We start from the raw sequence: 24,455 nt of genomic DNA on the forward strand, positions 1-24,455 counted from the left end.
ATCTCACCATCCTGCCTCTTCCTCCGTCGTTTGGCACTGATAATATGAGATCATCGTTAAAGTCATGTGTCGACTCTTCGTGACATAATATTGTCGACACGTCTTTTGTCTAGCGTTTAAGGTCTCAATGAAACCAAGGCATTCCTGCTTTTAACTTTAAGGTCCATTCATGGTGCTATCGACTAAGAAAAATTGTTACAACATTTGTGATCTAAGAGATATATTTCTGGGTCCAAAAGATTATTAATAAACATAATTTTGTATATTGTTAAGGATTTTTCTACATTTATAGAAAGTATTTGAGACAACAGGAATTAATACTGTTGATAATAAGCAAGTGGAATTAATACTTGCAGACAACAAAACACATTTCAAATACTTGAAGTTTACAAATGAAGAAGACCTACGTATTGTTTTCAGACTGACAACATGGAAGAAATGAATTCAAGTGTCATTTGAAGTTTACTGTGAAGATAATATGTGGAATGCAGGACCTCATGACTGGAAACATCTATGTATAAAACCTTTACACACGAAGAAATCATCCTCACAGGCACAGTGGTGCTGCTCTCCTTGTGGATTTCTCTGTCGGGCAATGTCCAAGCTGCCCAAGCCTTTGGTGTGTACATTCCACAACGTATGAGACACAATCGAGCATACTCTCTTAAACAAAATTTCAAAGAGCGACATTCTGTTTATAGTGATTCACAAACACATTCTCTGTCATCATCAATAATAATGCCAGTCACTGCATTGTCTGGTCCAGACTCGACTTTTTAGTCATACGTCATACAGCTGCAAAATGGTCACATGACCTTAAACACATAAACAAACAAACACATACATCGGTAACAAAGGTGATGTCCGATTCCATTACCGGTTTTCACTCCATATGTGCCAGTATTTGTTCAGGTAACAACTGCCTTGCCTTGCATGTGTTTGGTACGGGGGTCACCCTTGGGGTTGGATAGGCTCACCTTCTAAGCGTCCCCCCCCCCAATTGCACAGTCAATACATCGTCATGGTGTAAACCAAAAATGACAATGAAGCAAATGGCACATACCACACAAGATGATACACTAAGCGCAAGCATATGTTACAGTTCACCAGACGAAAAGGCAAGGAGTAGGCAAGAAACGTTGTGACATAGAATAAAGAAGAAGTTGTCATCCATAAACTTTGCCTTTTACTTGAATACTGACTTCTGAATGCCTCTCGAGAACCTGTGACAAAGAAGTGTGTTCCTGTTATTATGGAAAGAGGTTTGTTATTTTGTTTTTAGATTCGGCAGTATACTGCTGTTTATCGACATTCATTCGCATATGTAATGAACACAGGCGCATGTATGGTGTGTTGTCTACAGATCTGCACAAGACATGTACAGCGATAACTATGCTGTTTACAAGTATGCACTGAAGCGTGTATTCTAATGTTGTTTACACAGATACACATTTGGAGGAGAGCAATATCTGTTTGACCTTGCGACTGACAGTTTAATCCTTCCATGACTTTTCCGAGCCGCACCAATCTCCGTTGTATACCAAGATACCGGCAGGACACTTTAATAGGATAACAGTCCTGCTCCGATTCCGGGGGGTCAGTTGTTTATACCTCGTGTACACAAGCCACCCACTTCAGAATGCAGTTGGGTGACAGTGGTGTCGATTCACCTGAACAATTGTATACGCACGACATGTCGTAAAACGCCCATTTAATGGTAGATGTCGTTATGCGATCGCGATCAAGCAAACACTGAATATTCCATAACACTGCTATGAGGGTTATAAGCGTAACTTAACAGAGCAGTTCACCTTGAGTATTTAAATGTGACTTTCCGGTGCGTAAAGTGCAGTGAACCGTGCGTTACGTTATATTAACACGTGAACATGCTAGATATCACACACCTCTTGTTAGCTGACGGTGAACAGAGGGAGGTCTACACATACGCGTGTGGTATGTGCTGGTATTGATCAGAAGCAGGGTGAGTAAACCACGGTTGCAGTTGTCGAGTAACGATTAATATTCATACAAATATTCAATATGTTTTAATGCCATAAAGATTTAGGCTAGAAAGTCAATGTTGTGAACGATTGTGTCACCTACCTAACGCCTACATATCTGACTCTCAAAACAGTCGAAAGATTCCGAATGGTTTTGTGTACCCTCTCTTATGTCTTATCGAATAATACAACTAAAATAAATTGTCAAACATTCATGCATATTGTTCATACTCAGTGTTTTTGTCGTAGCAAGGTACATTGTTTCCACGTAGGCCGACGCCATATGAAACATTCCGCGTTTGTTTTGTTATGACACTGTTATCTTGTTAGAACAAAACAAAATATAACCGTTCAATCATAAACAAACGCATTATATAATATCCTAGATATAGGTGTTCTTAATATTTGTTAAGTGTTATAATACAGATACAGAAGAGACCTCATGTCCACATTGTCCCTGTGCTGTAATACAGACAGACAAATGAAGTTTGCGTTATTTTTAAACACAATAAATGGAAGTCATATCCATGTTTGTCCTGTGTTTTAATACAGAAACACGTGACCTCAAACGAAGGTAGCGACCTGCACGGTTACGTTGAAAACTAAAGACACTCTAGAAACCGTTGTCAGCAGAAATAACGTAAAACAGACGGAGAGCTTAATACAGTCCTTGAACGACACAAACCTGTTTTGGAAAAAAATACGATTTTGACTCGTATTTTGACTCGTGACCACGTAGTACAAGAATAACCAAAATTGATTAAGAGACATGATAAGGTCACTTTTATAAGCTGTTTAATGAAAATTACGACTGTGAAAGACACCATTCTGAGACACTTTAAAGCGGAGAAATAGATGATGTTCCCCACCTGATTTTAAAGAACGAAATAAGTGAAAGCGACTTCGGGAACTAAGGCTATTAATTCGATGAATGGGAATAAATAACTTTACTGGAGAATTATTTCTACATGACATTTGATTTGCATATACTATGTCTGTTCAATGTACTCATTAAGATATTTGACTCTTGTTGTATCCCACGTGAATGGTCCAGTGTTTGCCCAAATCATTCAAAGGCTGTATTGAAATGTCAGTGGATGTGTTAGAAGCAATCACTTGCATTCTGGCTTCTTTTAGTGTCTTATGGGCATCAGACAAGGATGTACGAGGAGATGTCAATAAGTTTTGAGCCTTGCATAGAAAAACACAAAATACTGGTATGAACCACATGTATTTTTCAACATAGTCCCCTTGTGAGTCAAGACACTTGTTCCATCTTTTCTGCCAGTCGCTGATGCCATCTCTGTAGAAGGCGCCATTTTGGTCCTCAAACCAAGCCTCGGTAGCAGCAGTAAGCTCATTATCATCCTGAAATCTACGACCACGTCTTTCTTGAGATTTGGGAACACTTGGTGCCAGGTCTGGAGAGTAGGGGGGATGCGGCAAGATTTCGTACCCGCATTCCTGGACAGCAGCGGCTGCAACGCAAGAGGTGTGTACTGGAGCATTGTCTTGATGTAGAAGAATACCACGTCTGATCTTGTCCCGGCGCTTCTCCTTGATTGACTGTCGCACTTGTCTCAACAAGTTAGCGTAATATTCCCCATTCATTGTTCTTCTTTTTGGTAAGTAATCTATGTGGATGACGCCTTTGCTATCCCAGAAGACTGTCGCCATTACCTTCTGCACTGATCTGGAGGCTTTGAACTTTTTGGTCTTGGGAGAAGCAACATGTTTCAATTCCATGGATTCTTGTTTGCTCTCAGGATCATAGTGGTGGATCCAGGTTTCATCACAGGTTACTAGCCTAAAGTGAAAATATTCTGGATTCTTGTTGTATCTGGTTAGCATGGAGTTGCTTATGGTGACCCTTGTTTGTTTCATTTCATCTGTAAGCATTCTTGGCACCCTATCTTGCGCACACCTTAGACATGACGAGATGTTCATCAAGAATTGTCTCGATGGATCCGTGTGAAATGCCTGTGGTCTCCTCTAACTCGTTGAGCGTGATTCGACGATTTTCCAGCACAAGTCTATGCACTCTGTCAATGTTTTCCTGACTAGTGCTTGTTGTTGGGCGACCTGGACGGGGGTCATCTTCAAGACTCTCTATTGAACTACCATGCTTAAATTCATTGACCCATCGTTTCATGGTAGCAGATGACGGGGAAGACTTCCCATGAACTGCTGAAATCCTTTTTTCAGTGTTCGTCGCCGAGTTTCCTTCAAGAACTAAAAGCTTAATTACTACTCTATACTCAATTTTATTCATTTTGACTGCCGTGAGGTGGGGGCAGGGAGTGTGTGTGTGTGGGGACTCTTTCTGTCAATGTGAGCTGTTCAATAACTTCTGAGAGTAGGATACCAAAACTTATATATCACATCAGCTTCAACCCAAGGTTCAATGTCGTACCATAGGCTGTGACACCTGGGTATGAAAAATACTCATGGCTCAAAACTTATTGACATCCCCTCGTATCATGAGTCCATTTTTGTTCTCTATTTATATAAACGAGTCAGCGGCTTGTATTGAATTTCCAAACTGTTATGCGATACAACTCATGTCAGACATGGTGAAACCGCACTTACGTTGCTGATGACATTGTATTTCTGTGACATATTATCCAAAGATGTATAAAATCAATTAGATAACTATCTGATTTCTCTGAGGGCGGTAGGGAGACTAGTGGTTAAATCGTTTTCTCGTCACACTGAAAACCTGGGTTCGAATCCCCACTTGGGCGCAATGTGTGAAGCCCACTTATGGTGTTACCGGCCGTGATGTTGCTGAAATATTACAAGACACTATCATGGATGCTGAAATATTGCCTGAATACTGCAGCTTATATCCTTGTCATATATACATAACCAGAGCAGGTTTGCACTTGCAATCAGGGGGTTAATGTGCAGAATTTCATCCCATGTGGGCCAGGAAGTAATGATGCTCTCCAATTAAGATCGCTGGACTCTGCACTATATTCGATAAATGTTTGCCGTCGATTGTATTAAAATTCACTGTATGAATAACTTAACGTAAATGCTTTCTTTGTGCACGTCAACGTGGTGTGCATGTCCATTCAGTTATAAAACTAATTAAGCACATGACATTTCATATATATGTTTGAGATCATTTGTTAATGTACCGCAAATATTATGTTAATCTAATGGCGATCACATTTAACATATCCTTTTCTTTGACTAAGAGCTTTGAAATCATATTTTTAATTTATTTTAGTACGTGTAAACATGTATTAATCTTGTATGACTCAATATGTTTGAATATGTTGATAGGCCGGCATTCATACTGTCCATTAAGATCCAAGCCTTTGAAATGTGGCACGATACAACACAAACATGTTATCACAAATGCTGTCACCGGACGAAGCCTTTCACTCATTGCAATCGGAAGGTAATCTATTGAACTGTATATCGGATCAGAGGGGATTAATGCATATCATTTATCGGCACATACAGAGATCTCTTCAAGTAAGTCCCCTTTTATTGACGTTCGTCAATGACTCGGACAGAAGGCGCCGATTCACGATTTACAAATAACGAATACACCCCGTGTGCTTTGAAAGATTTCTTCAAAAGTTAGAGGATGCTTTGTCCACGGAGCCATTCATCGGCTGTGTAAATGAGACTGTGAATTTGTGAGTGTTGCCAGTCAGTGAGCATTAGAGGTGGAAAGCATGGCGATTGTTGTCCATATTTTGTGATGGACGTGGCATTCACTTGACTGCATGCCATACGGTTGTCTTGGCGTACATTCCATACGGTCTTCACATGCATGTCATACAGCGTTCACGATTGACGTGCATCTCATACAGCTGTCTTGTCGTACATCTCATAAAGCTGTCTTGACGTACATCTCATAAAACTGTCTTGACATACGTCTCATACAGCTGTCTTGACGTACACCTCACACAGCAGTCTTGACGTACATCTCATAAAGCTGTCTTGACGTACATCTCATACAGCTGTCTTGACGTACACCTCACACAGCAGTCTTGACGTACATCTCATAAAGCTGTCTTGACGTACATCTCATAAAGCTGTCTTGACGTGCCTCCCATGTGGCTCTCTTGACGTGCATCTTTCTATGGCTGTTTTGACGTGCATCTTCTATGGCTGTTTTGACGTGCATCTTTCTATGGCTGTTTTGACGTGCATCTTCTATGGCTGTTTTGACGTGCATCTTTCTATGGCTGTTTTGACGTGCATCTTTCTATGGCTGTTTTGGCGTGTATCTCATATGTCTGTTTTGAGGTGCATCTTTCTATGGCTGTTTTGACGTGTATCTTCTATGGCTGTTTTGACGTATATCTTCTATGGCTGTTTTGACGTGCATCTTTCTATGGCTGTTTTGACGTGCATCTTCTATGGCTGTTTTGACGTACATCTTTCTATGGCTGTTTTGACGTGCATCTTCTATGTCTGTTTTGACGTGCATCTTTCTATGGCTGTTTTGACGTGCATCTTCTATGGCTGTTTTGACGTGCATCTTTCTATGGCTGTTTTGACGTGCATCTTTCTATGGCTGTTTTGACGTGTATCTCATATGTCTGTTTTGAGGTGCATCTTTCTATGGCTGTTTTGACGTGTATCTTCTATGGCTGTTTTGACGTGCATTTCACACGGAAAGCATAATTTCTTTATTCACATGAAAACATAACATTTTCTTCGTATGAACATGATGTTCTCTTTGTATCTCACATGACGGACAATCCCACTGACAATATATGACGTACACCTCAAACCACAAACGTATGGCACAGACCTTGTGCGACCACATTGACTTACACCCCGTCCGACGATCGTGACCGTGACGAAACTCGACTTTGTGACGTCAGCCAAATATGGTAACTATGACGTAATCTCTTATATTCTTTTAGTCCTTCAGTCATGAGTCATCTCCATAGACGCACAGCCCCCACCCTCAAAATATGATCATACCTACACACAGTGCCATGCTGTGCGTTCACTATGAACAGCAGGAGGTTTATAGTATAAAGTTTATATAGCACCATATACTGTAGTGTGAAATTATTAGAAATGACAATATATTCACGTTTGATGAAGATCATGTGGTGACCATTTATAAAAATATGTTGCTAACTGTTCGTACTTCTGAAGGTGGTTACAGTCGGTGTGGCTTCATTAGTTCGAAATACATTATTTGATCTTTATTAGGTATCTGTAATAGAATGTAAATAGAATCGGTTAAATATCCGGATATAGAAGTACCACCAGGCCAGCCATTTCTCACGTTTCTATCGATTGTACATAGAGGATAACAGCACCTGCCTTGCACAGCAAACACGTACGCCTTTAATTGTGTGTGTTCTTACGTAACCTGACCTGTGTACTATTAGGCAAAGAGTCGGATATATAGATAATTGTTCCCGAGTATAGGGACAAGTGTACATAAGTTGAACTGAAAGGCGTTTGATTAGGAAGTCAGATACTGTCCACAATACTACAGTCTACACGCTGTCACAACGCTCGGAGAGACAGGGTGGTATGTAGGGCTCGAGTGAACAAATTCAATGCTGAGTCAGATAGGAATCCGACGTCATGTTGTGGAGACGTGAATGGCCGGGATAGGAAGACACACGTGTACAGGTATGTTTAACTCATAACCGCTTGTTTGTACAGCGATTTCACAAGAGGTTTTGTTTTACTCATCGATGCCTGCACACCGATAGTGGGGGGTATCTGTGTTTGTATTTCACGGTCGGTATAAATTCCTCTGCTAGGGCCAGTCTACGTCGTACATAAGTAATGGTGTCTATTTAACTTGACTATTTAACCGTGATAGCTGTTTATATGTGGTGTCTACTTTACACAATCTTCATAAGTACATGAACTCACAGTTGAAAATACACTCATATTGTCAACCCATCACCCACATTCCACTGTCAACCCATCACCCACATCCACCCATATTGTCAACCCATCACCCACATCCATCCATATTGTCAACCTATCACCCACATCCACCCCTATTGTCAACCCATCACCCACATCCATTCATACTGTCAACCCATCACACACATCCATCTATATTGTCAACCCATCCCCTACATCCATCCATACTGTCAACTCATCACCGACATCTGTCCGTACTGTCAACCCATCACCTACATCTACCCATATTGTCAACCCATCACCCACATCCACCCATATTGTCAACCCATCACCCACATCCATTCATACTGTCAACCCATCACCCACATCCATCCATACTGTCAACCCGTCACTTACATCCATCCATATTGTCAACCCATCACCTACATCCGTCCATACTGTCAACCCATCACCTAACTCCACCGATACTGTCAACCCATCACCCAATCCATCCATACTGTCAACCCATCACCCCCATCACCCTATACTGTCAACCCATCTCCCACAGCCACTCATACAGTCAGCCCACATCTACCCATATTGTTAACCCATCACCCACATCCATTCATACTGTCAACCCATCATCTACATCCGTCCGTTCTGTCAACCCATCACCCACATCCATCCATACTGTCAACCCGTCACTTACATCCATCCATATTGTCAACCCATCACCCACATCTATTCATACTGTCAACCCATCACCTACATCCGTTCCATACTGTCAACCCGTCACCTACATCCACCCATACTGTTAGCCTACCAACCACATCCATCCATACTGTCAACCCATCACACACATACACCCATATTGTCAACCCATCAGCAGTATCCATCCATATTTCTGCCCTTCACCCACAACCCGTATTGTCAATCCATCACCCAAATCCATCCATATTGTTAACCCATCACCCACGTCCACCTATACTTTCAGCGTTAGTGAGTGTGTGGTTATTGTGCCAGAAGCATTTTTAAGTGAGTGAGTGAGTGAGTGATCGTGTGGATGATGGGCGTGGGCTGATACGAAAGATGTACGAGTTCGCTGCTGTCATGTATACAGGTGGAAAACGGGAGGTATACTGAGTACTCTCCATGCCATTCCTTTCAGCAACAGTTCGTGAAAATGACAATCTGTGGATTGATACTTCGTATGCAGGTTGTGTTGTGTAGGTTCTTTTATATGTTTAAAGTTATTGTATTGAAAATTAAACCATGTAAAAATTTTCTTGGAGTGCCGACTAAACACAAATGCAGTAATTTCCGTTAACATACTATTGCTATTTTAAGACGTGCTCAACTGAAAATCAAACATAGTACAAATTGTGTGAGATATATATGTTCATTTGTTCCTCATGTACGTATATCTTTAACACGTTGAATGTTTTGAAGGTCTCCTCAGCAGTCCGGCCATTTAGGCTAGTTTACCGTCATTGCAGTAGCATCAAGTCTTAAGGTGGCAGATATCACAATTAGGTGGGGGGACTAGGGGTTAACGTAGCTTAAACCCCCCTCCCTCCATGTGTGCATATATTTACATCACACATGTGAGTCCCTACATGTGCTACACAGATATGTAATGGAGTGCCCAAATAGCTAAAGTAAAATTTGCTCAACCCCTATATGTAATGTAGTAAAGCATATATTTTCTGTATCTATCACATTGTTTACAATACGGGCAAGGTCTCCTTGGGGAACGGTAAACTAATATTACATTACAGGTTTGATCAATACAGTTCGCTCAACCCTTTGCTTGGGGCCAAAGTACGTTTTATACGAATTCGCTTGCACCCATACGGTATTGTACACAGTACATTTTGAGCAGAATCAAATTACTTTTTAAATACGACAAACCTCTTGAATGAATTGACAGCCTATCAGATTTGTGTGATTACTCACATTCCCATGCAGAAACAGGAAGGATCCTAGTTTTTTAAGCATCGGTACAGTTAAATATCGTGATTTATGAATGTAGACAAACCGGCCTTATGTCGCATGTTATTGTGTCATTTATGGCTTTCTGTCGGAAGATGTGTCTTATTTTCATCACTTGAGCAGACTGCTTGCACTGCGCAGTACAGTACCGAGAAAGAGTAACAGAACAGATCTTGTGCAACTGTAACATCTACCTGCCGTTGAATGTCACACGCCAGGCAACATATATATGATGTGTGGTTAGAGAGCCAGTGCACTCTACTTGGTGGGGTAGGGCAGGCTGGGTCGTCACGCCGAAGACACGGGTTCGATTCCCACACGGGCATAATGTATGAAACCCATTCCGGGTGTCCATGGTGATAAAAATAACAGCACTAAATACTTAAAATTGTGGTCAGTTTTTATTATTGTATGGATGTGCTTTTGAAATAAACATCTTACACTATTTCATCCAATCACAACTGTCACAGGCCTTTGTCCCTCTGAGTTGTTCCCTAACGGTCCCCGCTCGAGGAGCGTGTGATTCTGATGTAGTGTAGTGGAACTTTCAAGCATATCACGGCGGGGAAGAGAACAGCCTTCACACATTGTACCCATGAGAGAAATCGAACCCTGGTCATGAGCGTGACGAATGAAGACTTTAACCACTAGACTACCCCACCGCCCCAAATACTTAACTCACTGTTGGTCGGACTCAGACTGCAAGTGGTGAGCCCACGTTTAGTCTATGCTCACAAATGGTTGCAAAACCTACCTGCGTCAGTTTCAAGCAGAGAGTAGGTCATCACAAGACATGTTGTTTCGTGTATATACATAATCAGATGACCAATCATGCAGAGAGCACAGAAAGTGTTCCTTTAATACGTGCGATATTACAAAACACCTCCGTCCTGAGTAAAGGTGTCAGGGTATGTTTTAGCTTTAGCTTCAATTCGTCTGAATGTAAAAATATAAAGGTGTGGCTACAGACTATCGCGAAACCTGTAGCCCTTGGTGCTGACAGGACATACCTTGTTACCGTGCACCCGGGGCTTTGATTTTGGAAACTCTCGTGCATAGTCGTAAGTGCCATACATAAACATTATCTTACGACTATCTTAGCGCTAAGACAACTTCGAAAATCAAAGCCCAGAGCCACTGTAAGGGGTCTCAACTCTGGCGACATGTTTTCCGAGGCTGCTTCCCTATACACAAATAGTTTGGAGAGCTAAGATCCTGATGATATCTAGTCATGAGTGTACCCATCGAAATTTATTCATTTAAATACGCAGACTGTCTGTCCTGTCACTGAATCTTGTAAAGCAGCAGCGCGGAGTTTTGTTTCACTGTTCATCGTCTTAAACAACGAGTAAAGGGAGCTTACTTGGAAAAGTTTACTTTGAAGCCCACGTAAAATGTTCCAACATTCCACTACACTGTTCTCGATCATTTGAATCTCTATTCACGTCTTTTCATCGAAAGTAAGCCCAAAGAATATCATCAAATGATGTACACAAACAAGATGCTTCAGATATATACATAGGGACGCTTAAGTGACCATGACACAGTGTCACAAATGTTGTCGATGCATAGACTTTCTAAAACAGAATAGAATGCCACTTCCTTTAGGGAATTTAAATATTTTTTTCGATAAATATAACCACAATTTTGAGGTATTTGTTACATTTCAAAAACTCCCAAGGTGAGTCTAAAGGTATTGTCTTGGAGATCTCGCTCAGCTGAGCAGTTCCCATTCAGAGCCACGTAAATAACCACAGTCAGATACAGTGTTTATCGATCTCATTAAGAACACATAAAACGGCTCACAGCCTCATTGTAATAGGAGACCTGTGTCATAGGAGCAGGCTAGAGTCATGGATACAGCGGCCGGGTCTACACGACCTACAGCGAAGTCGCTTCACATAAAACGTGTACACCCAGAAACTCGCTAGCAAGAACTGAATCCAAATGTGGTATTTTGTTTTCACGATGTTGACACAATTCTTAACTTTTATTCAAATTCAATTTGAAAACACATAGTTATTTACAGGTATACAATTTTACGTCGATTAAAATACAGATTACAACAATGAAACACAGAAACTGCTGTATGTTATCTGTAAGCGCCTTTACCTTTGACCTTTAACATAATGATATTCTTTAAGATGGCATGTGTCACACTTAACAAATCAACCATCAGATTTGATTTTGATTAAATTACACTTACAAATTCCTCCGAGATTTCAGTCGAGTATTGTTACCTCTCAGTCCTTATTACACTGTTCCCACACACGAAGCGAGTGTTAAGAGGAAATAAATATGCAGAAAATATTGCCCAACAGTCGGTCCTGATCTATATTATTGTGTGTTGTGTATATGTAATCACACGCATTCGTACATTTTTATGCATACAACAGACCGTGTTCCAGTCTCAAACAATGAATTCAGTCCCGGATTCTATGAACTATACATTGTCGAAATAGTTACCACAGTGTCTATATCGTTGCGGGGAATCCTCTATCAGTGTGTACCTAAATATCCATTTATACCTTGTATACCTACATACACATTTATACCTTGTATTCCTACATACACATTTATACCTTGTATACCTACATACAGATTTATACCTTGTATTCCTACATACACATTTATACCTTGTATACCTACATACAGATTTATACCTTGTATACCTACATACAGATTTAGACCTTGTATTCCTACATACACATTTATACCTTGTATACCTACATACAGATTTATACCTTGTATACCTACATACAGATTTATACCTTGTATTCCTACATACACATTTATACCTTGTATACCTATATACAGATTTATACCTTGTATACCTATATACAGATTTAGACCTTGTGTACCTATATACAGATTTATACCTTGTGTACCTACATACAGATTTAGACCTTGTATACCTATATACAGATTTAGACCTTGTATACCTATATACAGATTTAGACCTTGTGTACCTACATACAGATTTAGACCTTGTGTACCTATATACAGATTTAGACCTTGTGTACCTACATACAGATTTAGACCTTGTGTACCTATATACAGATTTAGACCTTGTGTACCTATATACAGATTTATACCTTGTGTACCTATATACAGATTTAGACCTTGTGTACCTATATACAGATTTATACCTTATGCACCTATATACAATTTTAGACCTTGTGTACCTACATGCAGATTTATACCTTGTGTACCTATATACAGATTTAGACCTTGTATACCTACATATAGATTTAGACCTTGTATACCTACATACAGATTTATACCTTGTGTACCTATATACAGATTTATACCTTGTGTACCTATATACAGATTTGTACCTTGTGTACCTATATACAGATTTAGACCTTGTGTACCTATATACAGATTTAGACCTTGTGTACCTATATACAGATTTATACCTTGTGTACCTATATACAGATTTATACCTTGTGTACCTATATACAGATTTAGACCTTGTGTACCTATATACAGATTTAGACTTTGTGTAGAGGTGTCAAAACAGCCGACATGAAACATGTCTCCTTCATGATTAGACAGAAGCGGGATAGGATGGTTGGTTGGTTCTGCAAACATTGTTTATCGGATACTAGAGATATATACGGTTGACTTGGAATGAATATACCCCGTGCCATAAATCGGTATGGGCACAGTGGCAGACTATTGGCGCTGTCGCTGCTTGAGATAACCAAGGCGGAGTTCTATAGAAGCAAACCCAGTTTAGCGATTAAACTGGATAGTTTCTGTCTGTGCACGAGGCATATGGTTAAAGGAGTACGTGTGCCATTCATACTTAGGTGTAGATTTATTGTATGGAACAAACTCTGGATTTTCACGCTATGAGGCGTCTCAACAACGTACATCAGATTGTGTCAGTTCGCGTACAAGGCTTGGCCTAAAGTAATGTCGCAATGAGTCCGAATGGAAAACCGCCGAGATCCATCCGAGATTCTCCACAAGAGTATAGTGAACATTCATTACCCGTAATTATATGTCTAGACTGCATCACTGCACTCACTTATTGACGCTCCAACACCAAACCAACCCATCCTCACGCTCACTCACTCATGTAACCTATCAACCACTAACACACATACACACACAAACCCAGCATCCCACTTACTCACTCACCCACTCACACACTCATCCACCCACCCATACAACCACTCACCAACACACACACAAAATCAGTGTCCCACTCATTCACTCACAGAAACTAAAGACGTTACAGGGACACAAATCCAGTACAGACACAATATGAGCCTATTCTGCACAAATGATATGTGACAGATCTGTTCGTATACATTGTCACATTATGACAGCTGGTAACAATTCATGACAAAAGTAATAAAACTTTATGCATCCACATTCATTTCTTTGCATGAATGCATTCTCTTTGTGACCTCCAAACAAAGTCTGGCCCCAAACAGTTTCTGTCCAAGGTCGCGTAGGTAACGATCACATTCTATTCCTCTACTTTAGTTATCTCGAGACATGTAGTCAATCTGTGTAAGAATATACCTCAGCTGGAACCTGCCATTGTCAGAGGAGGAGAGCTACTGAATGAAGTCGTCAGCCGTGACTAGGTTCATCGCATGTCATCGCATCTCGGTATCTTTGGTCGATGTTCGCTGTGTCAGTCACAGGGCTGTATGGTCAGTGATATGTGCAGAACGCCCACATAGCTGGTCCATGACGATGACAAAGCAGTCCAACAAGCCCCTGATAAGAAGTGACAGAAAGTATGACATAACATTCCCGCACGGTGTAGTCACGGAACTAGGAATTCCATTTAAACTGCATTACTCTGAAGTAGATCCTACTTACGTGTATGTTCCGCTCGACACACTAATGGCTGTGTAAATATTGACAGGAACACCAACATACCTTTTCTGTACGAGTTACCCGCTAAATGTATCTGTTGTTTACGTTTGTGTTTATTTTGCTAAGAAACACCTGCACGTTATAAACCGAGAATGCATATTTCAGACAGCACAAGGTACATAAATCCAGATCCAGGTATGAATGTTTCGTGGTATACTACTTTCAGTTAAAAATAAGGAGTAAAATAGAATAAACTTATTAATTTCTTTCTTTTCTTTTTTTCAGAAACAGGTTGATTAACAATGAGTGCAAACAATTAAAGGGTACAAGTAGATAATGAACTGTTGGTTAATCAAGTAAGTCTGAGTATATCGGGTACAGAATAGGACGGTCAAAATGAAAAGCTGGACATTCCAATACAGGAACTCGGAAATAGCCCGAGCACAGAATAAACGGGAAGAGAGGCTATTGAATCTTGAGATTGATAGCAGGCGTGGCATTAAAGACGAACACAAATACTGGATGAAGAATTATCAGCATGAACAACGAATGGTGGAGAGAGAGCTTGAGAGGATTAGACAAGGAATGAAAAAGAAACCTCTGTTACCAACGGCGTCAGGGCATGTCGGGAATTTGACGCTAAATGGTTACAGTCACGTGAACCCACGAGGTCGGAACAGTCGGCTAGAGAACCTGATGGCCAATGTGAAATATGCCAATGAAAATGTGACCCTGTATGAGAGAGACAGTTGGCACGTTAGAGGTATTGTACCTGTTGAAAACGAGCGGCACCCGTTGTACGAATCTAGTGACACAATACTCGACCACTCAGGGAGCCCTCGCTTGAGCGCAGTGCTGACGATACACGCTTATCCAGGTTTGGCATTATTATCACCTCGAGAGAGCGACCGGCAGGATATTACAGAACGTGTGGTCAGATCGCCTCGTAATATTGACCCAAACCTGAAAGCAGGCCACAACGCAGCGGACACCCCCTGCCAAGCTGAACAGGAAAGTTTGGATGATTTAGACCCAAGGGAGAAATCAATAGAGAGGAATATTAGTGGCAGTGAGGGTGATTTACAAAGCGTCCTTCTTGAACCTGATATAAGGAGCAGGCGTCGATCTCACAGAGCATCTCTTGATCTTACTCAACTTGCTTCTCTGGATATGAAGTCTGTGAAAACTAACGTTTCTAAACGCCTGTCGGAAGATCCGCAACGGAGAGACGTTACGTCACGTGACGTCAAGAAAGATGAGCCGGATATAGCTCAGATACAGGAAGAGGACCAAAAAGCAAGGGACGTGGCACGGAGGACTTCCCGACCAAGGGGGCCTGCAGTGGATGCCCACAAGAAGCCGACGGACTTAGATCCCGAACATTACAACCCCGACGGTTCTCTGAGGAGAATACACGCCATGCCCTCCTCTGATAAGTCATGGGAAGAAGCCAAAAAGGCTAGATACATCAGATCCAAGGAGGCAGCAGAGCGAGAGAGGGAACTCTCTGTGGAAGAAATATTTGGGAAAAGAAAATAGGGAAAACGGATATATCATCTTCATCTGTTTCACGAAAATCTTCTGGATTATCTCGACTCATCACGATTCATCATGGCCAGATGTCTAGACGTCGTCAGTGTGTTAAGTGCACCTGTCTGAATGGACTCAAGGGATGTATCAAACCTTTAACACTTCTATTACCGTAGACGGTTCGACCTGATGACGACCATGGGTCATGGTCACAGGGATAGTGGACATTGGCTCTGTTGAAGCTGGTGATGTATACTTTCTACAGTGACCGTTGGTACTCCTCGATGCCCACTGTCATCACATTATTGGCATTACTAAAATATATATTTATATTTATTTATTTCAGTCACAAACGTTCCAAAAAACCCAAAAAACAGTATTACATGGTAACCTGGTAAAACGTATTTGTTTATCATGTAACTGGTTATATAAGATAGATAGTGACTGACGTTTTTTGTTGATAATTTTCTGTGATTACTTCACATGTGATTGTTTCATGTCCAAATTGTGGTGTTACAAGCTTGTTTCTTGACAGGCACGCGGAGAAATAGCATTAAATTAATAGCCTGTAGTTTAACATGTAGCGTTATTTGTGTCCAATCCTCTATGGTTTGAAACAAGACAACCATTGTGGAGTTTATAGAGCTTCACCACATTTGAACAATGATTTTCTGACCTTAACAAAGTGTCTCGAGAGTTTAGGTTACAGAAATTAATCATCGCGCATGCAAGTGTCATTTACATTCATTCAAGTTCAGCTGAATAGTGTGTAGACTTGGTACTGATTACTAATCTGTACTTCGGGCTGGGAAAGCTCTTAGATTTAGACTGTTACTGCTTTCGTATTTTAAGACATTTCCAACCCAAATCATTCATGTGATAATCATCAGCGTCTTCTGGACTGGAATATTCAATTTAACACGTTGACCGCCTATTGCGACCATGCTCATAGTATCACTTCGGGTAGTGTCAACGGTGATATTTTTAAGCAGTGTTTGCAACACTTTATTTTATCAGCTGGCCATCAGGGCCTGCTGATATCTGCAGGCTTTCAAATCTACAGGCCCCGAATGAAATCTGCAGCCCCATTTTGTTAAAGTCAAAACAATAAAAACAAAATAGACGACACTGTACAGAGTTTCACACTGTGTCTACAAAATCTCGCGAGAGGAGGATCTTTATTTTAGACTAGTGTTGACATTTCTACGCCAAAGAGCTGAAATACCATGAAGTGAAACTGTAGGTTATCGTATTATGATGGATCGTCGATAATAGAGAAAAGAATGTAGAAACATTCCAGTTGAAAAATAATTGACAGATAAGTTACTGAAGGCCATAAGGGTCTGTACATATTTGAAACTGCCGGTCCGATACAGTAACAACCGGCGCTGGGCCCCCGGGCCGGCGGTTATTTCGAACGCTGTTTTAAAACAAGTTTCACATGATGGCAAAGTATGCACAAGAAATAAACGGCTCCTGGATTTCTTTTTTACCACCACAAGACGATTGCTTCGTGTGCCTGTCTGCCATATACTACTAATATAGCTACGAGATAACAGGTAGTGGCAAATTGATACTTCGAGTGTACCGTGGTATCAACGTTTTGAGACGGTGTGAGAAAAAGACTGGAAAATACCTTTCACAAACGTTTGTGTTTCCACACGTGGCAGTAAGAATGTTGCTTTTCGACACCTCGAAATTTCACCAGCTACCTGTGGGGCAACAGTAAACATACACCTTAACACTGTAGTTCACCAAAATATCATTAGAGCCTTGTCACTGAGAAAACGTAATACAATAACCTATTGTTGACTGTTTTCAATTACATCTTCATTGAAGAACCGTTGTAGCTTCTGTCATTTCCTGCACAATTAAACGTGTTGGTATTCTTTCTTTTGCCCTTCAGGTTACGTGTTAATTGATTGCTGTATGCTACTTACTGTAATAGTTGCAAAGAAACTAATATTGACAGTTCACATTTCTTAGACATAATGAATTATATTGCACTGGCATCTCGACGCTGCTTGACAGGATGCCCGAATAGACGCATGACAATGGGCAGTTGGAGGAGCTGTAATAACAGCTTCATAAGACATGTAAATGGAGCAAAGGTTAGTCCTTCGTGCGTTGAAGATGCAATTATATAGCTGTTCTCGCCATCCGTGTTTGTGACGAGATATGGTGAGAGTGAATTATTGGATAACGCGACCCATGTTAGCACATGTCAGCTTAATGTCAAATCAGTGGAAGGCACTTTGTTCGTAAAGCTGTCATAAGACTGTACTGAGAGTGCAGTGGAGCAGTTTGTGTACCTACATGATACTGCTCTGTGAAAAACTTGAGGAGTGCTGAAGGATAACATGTCCCCTTGCATTATTCAACTGTGCGTGAAGGTACTGTTTTGGACATATCTTTAACTTCGAGAATTGTGCCACAGGTGGAATCATGAATAACATTTGTATTTGTACGTACAGGTGTTAGGACTTCTTCATGCCTCTTCATTCAACTGATTACAGGATAAGAATGTAGCAGAGTAATATGTGTAACACGTCACAATTTAATTCTGAAAGGCCAAAGTCCAGAAACCCCTTCCTGAAAATCCTAAGTACAAAAAGGAACCCATGGGTAGTCTGCCTCTTCCGTTGTTGGATTTCCCAGCACAGAATACATATTAGGTATCTCATGTGGAAACAGCATAGTGTACACGTGCAAACCCCGAACAAACATGAACATTAATTGCACTGCTAGTAATATAGTACTGAGAATAAATCACGCTCTCGTATCATCAAGACAGCCTTTATACTTAGACGTCCATGCTCAATAGACATGCCCTGGCTGGCCTGTCTCGCTAGCTGAAATATTGTCAGGTGTGTGGAGACTTGACACAATCAGGAGATCATACACAGTCGACACTACCACCATTGTACTGCGGGTCCTACGCACAACCTCTGTGCCTAATGACACAAACAGTTGTCAAGGTCTTTCGTCTCCGATTCTCGGGTAGCTGGGTCTCGTCTTCTAAGGATTTTGCATTAGAAGCTTCGTGTGAAATTCACTTCGGTAATTTGTTTACACTTCAAAGGGATCAGAGGTAGCGTTCAAACCTCTCGTAAAGAAGTGGTTGTATTGAGTTGAACAGCACGGGGTTACGACAAGGTTCTCACCTTTGTCCATTGCTGATTATACTGTGCCTATCCCAAAGCGATTTACAAACCATAATGGGCACTAACTTGGATTAAATGTGTACGCTACAGCCATTATATTGGGGTAGGGGTCCAGATTTACATTTCTGATATTCATATTCACAGCTCCATGTTACGAGATTGTTTAGTAAACAGATCTAGATCAGGACATCCGTCGCCATTTTGGATTTATTATGGCTGCCGGAATCAAATACAAACTGGCTAAACCACAGACATACACCACCACACAGACGTAACTGTATCCATAGATAACCAACAAAGTTTGAGTAAACAAGCCATAAAGACACAATTCCTAAATTTAACTGTTAGAAGCATCACCAATAGTTAAAACTGAAGTCTCATTTGTGGAAGATGAGTGATGGCAAGAAGAAACCAACTGTGATGACAATGTGGATTATTAAGATGGTAATATATCCCTATTTTACTGGCGTATATATACTTATGTTTTATTTGGAATGTTACGGATGTGCTCGAAGATGAGTCGAGATTATGTAAGGTCTCGTTCCATTTTCGTGGATCGATATCTATAGTCACTGGATTTTCTGTCCATACGCAACTATTTACGGGCAACATATTGCTGAGTACGATTTTCTTTACAAAAAAGGAAACCAATAAATAAGCTCACCGCTTGTACATATTGGCACTGTTATATTGGCTGAACGTATCATCAGAGACCATATAATCTATTATATGGTCTCTGGTATCATGACTGACAAAGGCCTACTGTTCACAAAGGTGCCAACCATACGAATGTTTCGTCTTCGTAGTTTAGACCCGAAGTGAAAGGACGAATGTCTGAACGTCTGTGCATGTGAATCTTTGATTGTTGTTAAGACATCAACGTCGGTGATTATATGCTATAAACGTCATGAATAACGCTTCCGTCTGCCAATATACTTCAGACCTCGGATTCACTGTAGAGTGAGTGAATTTAGTTTTACGCCGCACTCAGCAATATTCCAACTTTATGTTGGCGGTCTGTAAATAATCGAGGCTGGACCAAGCAATGCAGTGATGAACAGCAGATTCACATGTACAAGAGAAAAGAGCGTCTGATGCAGAACCATATCCATTCCAACTGCTAGTTGATCAGTTACCGCTAACGTACTACTATAGTTGTTTTTACTGGTACAGCCTTAAATAAGCAAATAGGCATAATAACATCCTTTGAAGAATTTCTTGATTTCATTCAAAAAGGACTAACACATGGTCTCTGCCTCCCAACAGCAGGCAGCCATTTTAGAAAAATACCCTCATACGACATTAAAATTCATTTCGAAGTTCGTGTTTGCGTAGTTTCCACACCATTCTCAGCGATTCCTGGCTCATCCAAGATGTTTCAGAGAGACCATTGGTGAAAACGAAAACATTTATTTTAAGACATACACTAATCTACGCAAAACGCCGTGAATAGTGATATAGCAGTGTGTCCAAGATGTCAATATTTACGATGCTTGTGATTTTCAGTGAATTTACTCTCCCTTCAGTGAGTGGATGATAACAGAGAAAAGCGAATTTCAAAACTGCGAAGTGCATTTATCTTGGTCATGTATTTAGGGATGGTTTCGACATCAAATTGATAGCTGAAGGTGAATGGCAAAATATTGTGCGATTTATGTAGACATTAAGAAGCAAGCTGCATGTCGTGCATACTGTTTAGTTTTGCTGAAAGAAAATACTTTTGGATAGGCCACATACTCGGGATGAATGTTATACAATGTCGTTAGGTAGAGATTATTTATTTATTTATTTATTTATTTATTTATTTATTTATTTATTTATTTATTTATTTATTTATTTATTTATTTATTTATTTATTTATTTATTTACATAAACTGCAACTTCATAAAGAACTAACTACACAAAGCCCGCTGACGGCCAGGCAAAAAGAGGATTAAAACCACAGGGATTCGTATGACTGTTTGCAATTAATCTAAAATCGGTGAAGAATATAAATATTATAACGCTAAAGTGTCATATGCAATGCACTACATAGTGAAGCGGCTAAGATTACGTTTACATTAAAAATGAGCATTTAATGATAAAAGCACAACTGCTAGTCATCAAGAACATATTTGAAATAATTTCAGATTCGGAGGCACATAATATTTTCTGCAAGTGCGTGTGAGCACTGTAGAAAACAAAAGTGCCGCTACTATTTTCAATGTTTGTTTCTGCAAACAAACAAACAAACAAACAAACGAATAAATAAATAAATAAATAAATAAATGAATGTTTCTCGGGCACATTTTGTTTCCAAAGTGACGAGGGAGGAACACATTTTTATTGTTTTTCTTTCAGAAATACAGCTTGGAAAGTTTAATACTTGTTAATGAGTTGTAGATTTAGTCACACTTGCTCTTACACACTCATTCTTATAGTGGACAAATCGATGATCGGGACGTAGCAAAGACAAAATTATTTTTTAAAAATGGGAATAAAAATTGTTACGTGCACGCGCCGATGTCCGAGAACCATTCTCATACTTTTATTTATTGGCCTCACAGGCACAAGAAAAGATAAGAAATAGTTATTTTATATTAAGACTAAACATCCAAACATATAAATGCTCCCTCCGTCCAAAATGGCAGATAGCAGACGGCTTTTCAAATATTGAGCACAATGACAAAATATAAGTACGTTATGGTTTCATCTGATCAATACTGACTTCAAATACACGGACTATTTGGCAGAAGAACTCAAAGTTTTGGATTAGGATCACGACTGTGGCTTCATGTACATTACTAGTACATACAAACAGAACAAAGATAAGTCATAAACGTTCAAATTATGTATTATTATGAAACGAGAACAAGGTGTACAAAGTCACAAGTCAATTTCACAATGCTGATTTCAGGTACAATTCAAGAGAGACAAAATCTAAGTCAATGGGTCACAAAATACAATGTAGCAAACTCACCAACAATACTGGGACGCATGGTCACTGTGTAAATAATCAGACACCATTCCGATCAGAAAATGGATGCTTTTGTGCTGATATAAAACGTGACCAGCTTGAAGCATATGTCACAGCAATATCAAAAAAGGCAACTGTCATCACATCAATTATTGACGGATCTGTCACTGTTCAAAAGTTGAAACTTGGTTCTGTGAAAACATTTAATGAACATGTTTGCACTTGTCCCAGGAAATGTAGTCACCATGAGCCGATACACATCATGCATCGTGTTGCTCATGCTACAAAACATGACCATGAAAAGGTTATGTTATGAAAAGAAAATGTTCCCTGTTGGAGGACACTTCACAAACCAGGCATCAGCGTCTGGTAAAAAAGGTCGTCTCTTTTGGCTACAAAAAGGGGTGTAACAACATATACAAGTGCAAACAATCCTGATTTAAATGCACTGGAATCTGGAGACATTTAACCAAATATGTGGGTAAATATAGTATATCAAAATTTCCATGTAATGCATTGATGACGTTTCCAAAGCTAAACACGTAGTCTGCGAGAAAGAGCAAAGAAGCATTTTCCCTTCTGCAAAGGCCCGTAAACATAAGTTTGAATTGGTGTTTTGGAGTCCGTTTTCTGTCGTAAGAGGCAACTAATTGGATTGGGTTGTCATTCTCACTAACATTCTTCAAGCACACCTCGACACTGCACATAGCGGTAACACTCCCGATGTTGGAAACCTGATCGGACAGCCTGACTATTTTAACATGCGGTTCAGCCAAACCTTACCTTTTTCACAAACGTTGTGTTGAGCTTGTAGGTCATTCTTTTAGCTTTATGCTTATCGTATTCGATTTCTCTACCTGCTTTTCATATTTGACCACCGACCCTCGCATTAGCATTATCCTCTGCTATAAACAAACGTCTAGTCTCTGTTCGGTAAACGTCGACAGTTTCGAGAAAACTCTGATTGACTCGGAAACAGACAAATAGCTCTCATTGGTCAATTTCCATGTGTGCGCTTATTGCGGGAGATATGAAAACTCTTTACCCTTTCTACGTGACGATTTGATTAAACCGCACGTAAACATAGTCCGGATTTCATCATGAATATTTGCTTATTTAAGGCTGAATCAGACTTTTGCATTTGCACTTGTCACCCCAAGTGCATCTTGTGTAAATAGAGTAGCGGAGGGATTTTTCAAAATCTATATTTGAAATATATGTTCACCATGACTTATAAAAGACACTCTGACTCAAGTCCCACCCAGACCACCCTAACCCCCGCCTTGCCTACCATTTATCAGCAAGTTGAAGGACATTGAATCAACAGACGGAGAGAAGAAAATCCAACTGGATCGTGGTGGTTAACCGAATGGCAGAAAACGAGTTTATCGTGAACGTGATTCTCCTTTGCAGAGATTAAAGGACACCCTTCATCAAGGTCGAAGGACAAAGCTGCAATTTTTAAATACCTCCGGCCATCTTTTGAAATTGAAACTGTGGAGTGATGATGGTGTTATTGCAATTATAATAGTAATGACAGTCTAACATAAGAAAAATGTTTTATATCTATTATACAAATGCATCTATATCATATTTATCATATTCTCATGGGCAATGTCATTTCTAAATTAGGGGGTGAAAATTTTCTCATTCTGCCTACACTTAGATGGTTAGTTAGTGACTGACTGTGTCAGATCGGTTTGACAGGTGGTTGAATGTTATAGAAAGTTAATAAGGTAAGATAGTGAAATGTTATTAAAGGTAAATTAAAAAAAATATTAGAGTTTGATTTAGTGCTGTCGTTTTTATTTAACAGCTAGAACTGTTCCTGCGGAACAAAATGGTGGCAGAGCGTGGTTTATCGTGGGGTCTTCATGGTTAGGTCATGATTTATTAGGTGTTACTCATGGTTATTGCCTGATGGTGGTTCATGGTGTTGCAAGTTTCATTTAGTTTGGATGCTGGAACTGTTCTAGTCTGTGAAAGGTAAGTTTGCTGACAGTTTGTTAGGTTTAGGTTTTAGGAAACAAAGTAAACATTTGTGTAGTGTAGGGGTGTAACCACAGAATAAAAATGTCAGAATCTAAACAGGAAAGTCCAGATGAAACGGATTTATTAAAT

General features: G+C 40.1%; 1 protein-coding gene across 2 annotated transcripts; it reads left to right on the forward strand.

Moving 5' to 3' along the window:
• Positions 1-1,898: 1,898 nt before the first annotated feature.
• Positions 1,899-16,785, forward strand: LOC137272211 (uncharacterized). 2 transcript variants are annotated; one of them, XM_067804570.1, is made up of 2 exons: positions 1,899-1,981; positions 14,970-16,785. In XM_067804570.1, the coding sequence occupies exon 2, from the start codon at positions 15,081-15,083 to the stop codon at positions 16,221-16,223; it is 1,143 nt and encodes a 380-aa protein (XP_067660671.1). In that variant the 5' UTR covers positions 1,899-1,981; positions 14,970-15,080; the 3' UTR covers positions 16,224-16,785. The 2 variants fall into 2 exon arrangements, with proteins under 2 accessions (XP_067660671.1, XP_067660672.1); XM_067804571.1 differs by lacking the exon at positions 1,899-1,981 and adding an exon at positions 7,560-7,625.
• The last annotated feature ends 7,670 nt before the right edge of the window (positions 16,786-24,455 follow it).

Source organism: Haliotis asinina, chromosome 2 (assembly GCF_037392515.1).
Source record: "Haliotis asinina isolate JCU_RB_2024 chromosome 2, JCU_Hal_asi_v2, whole genome shotgun sequence".
Lineage (NCBI taxonomy): Eukaryota > Metazoa > Mollusca > Gastropoda > Lepetellida > Haliotidae > Haliotis > Haliotis asinina.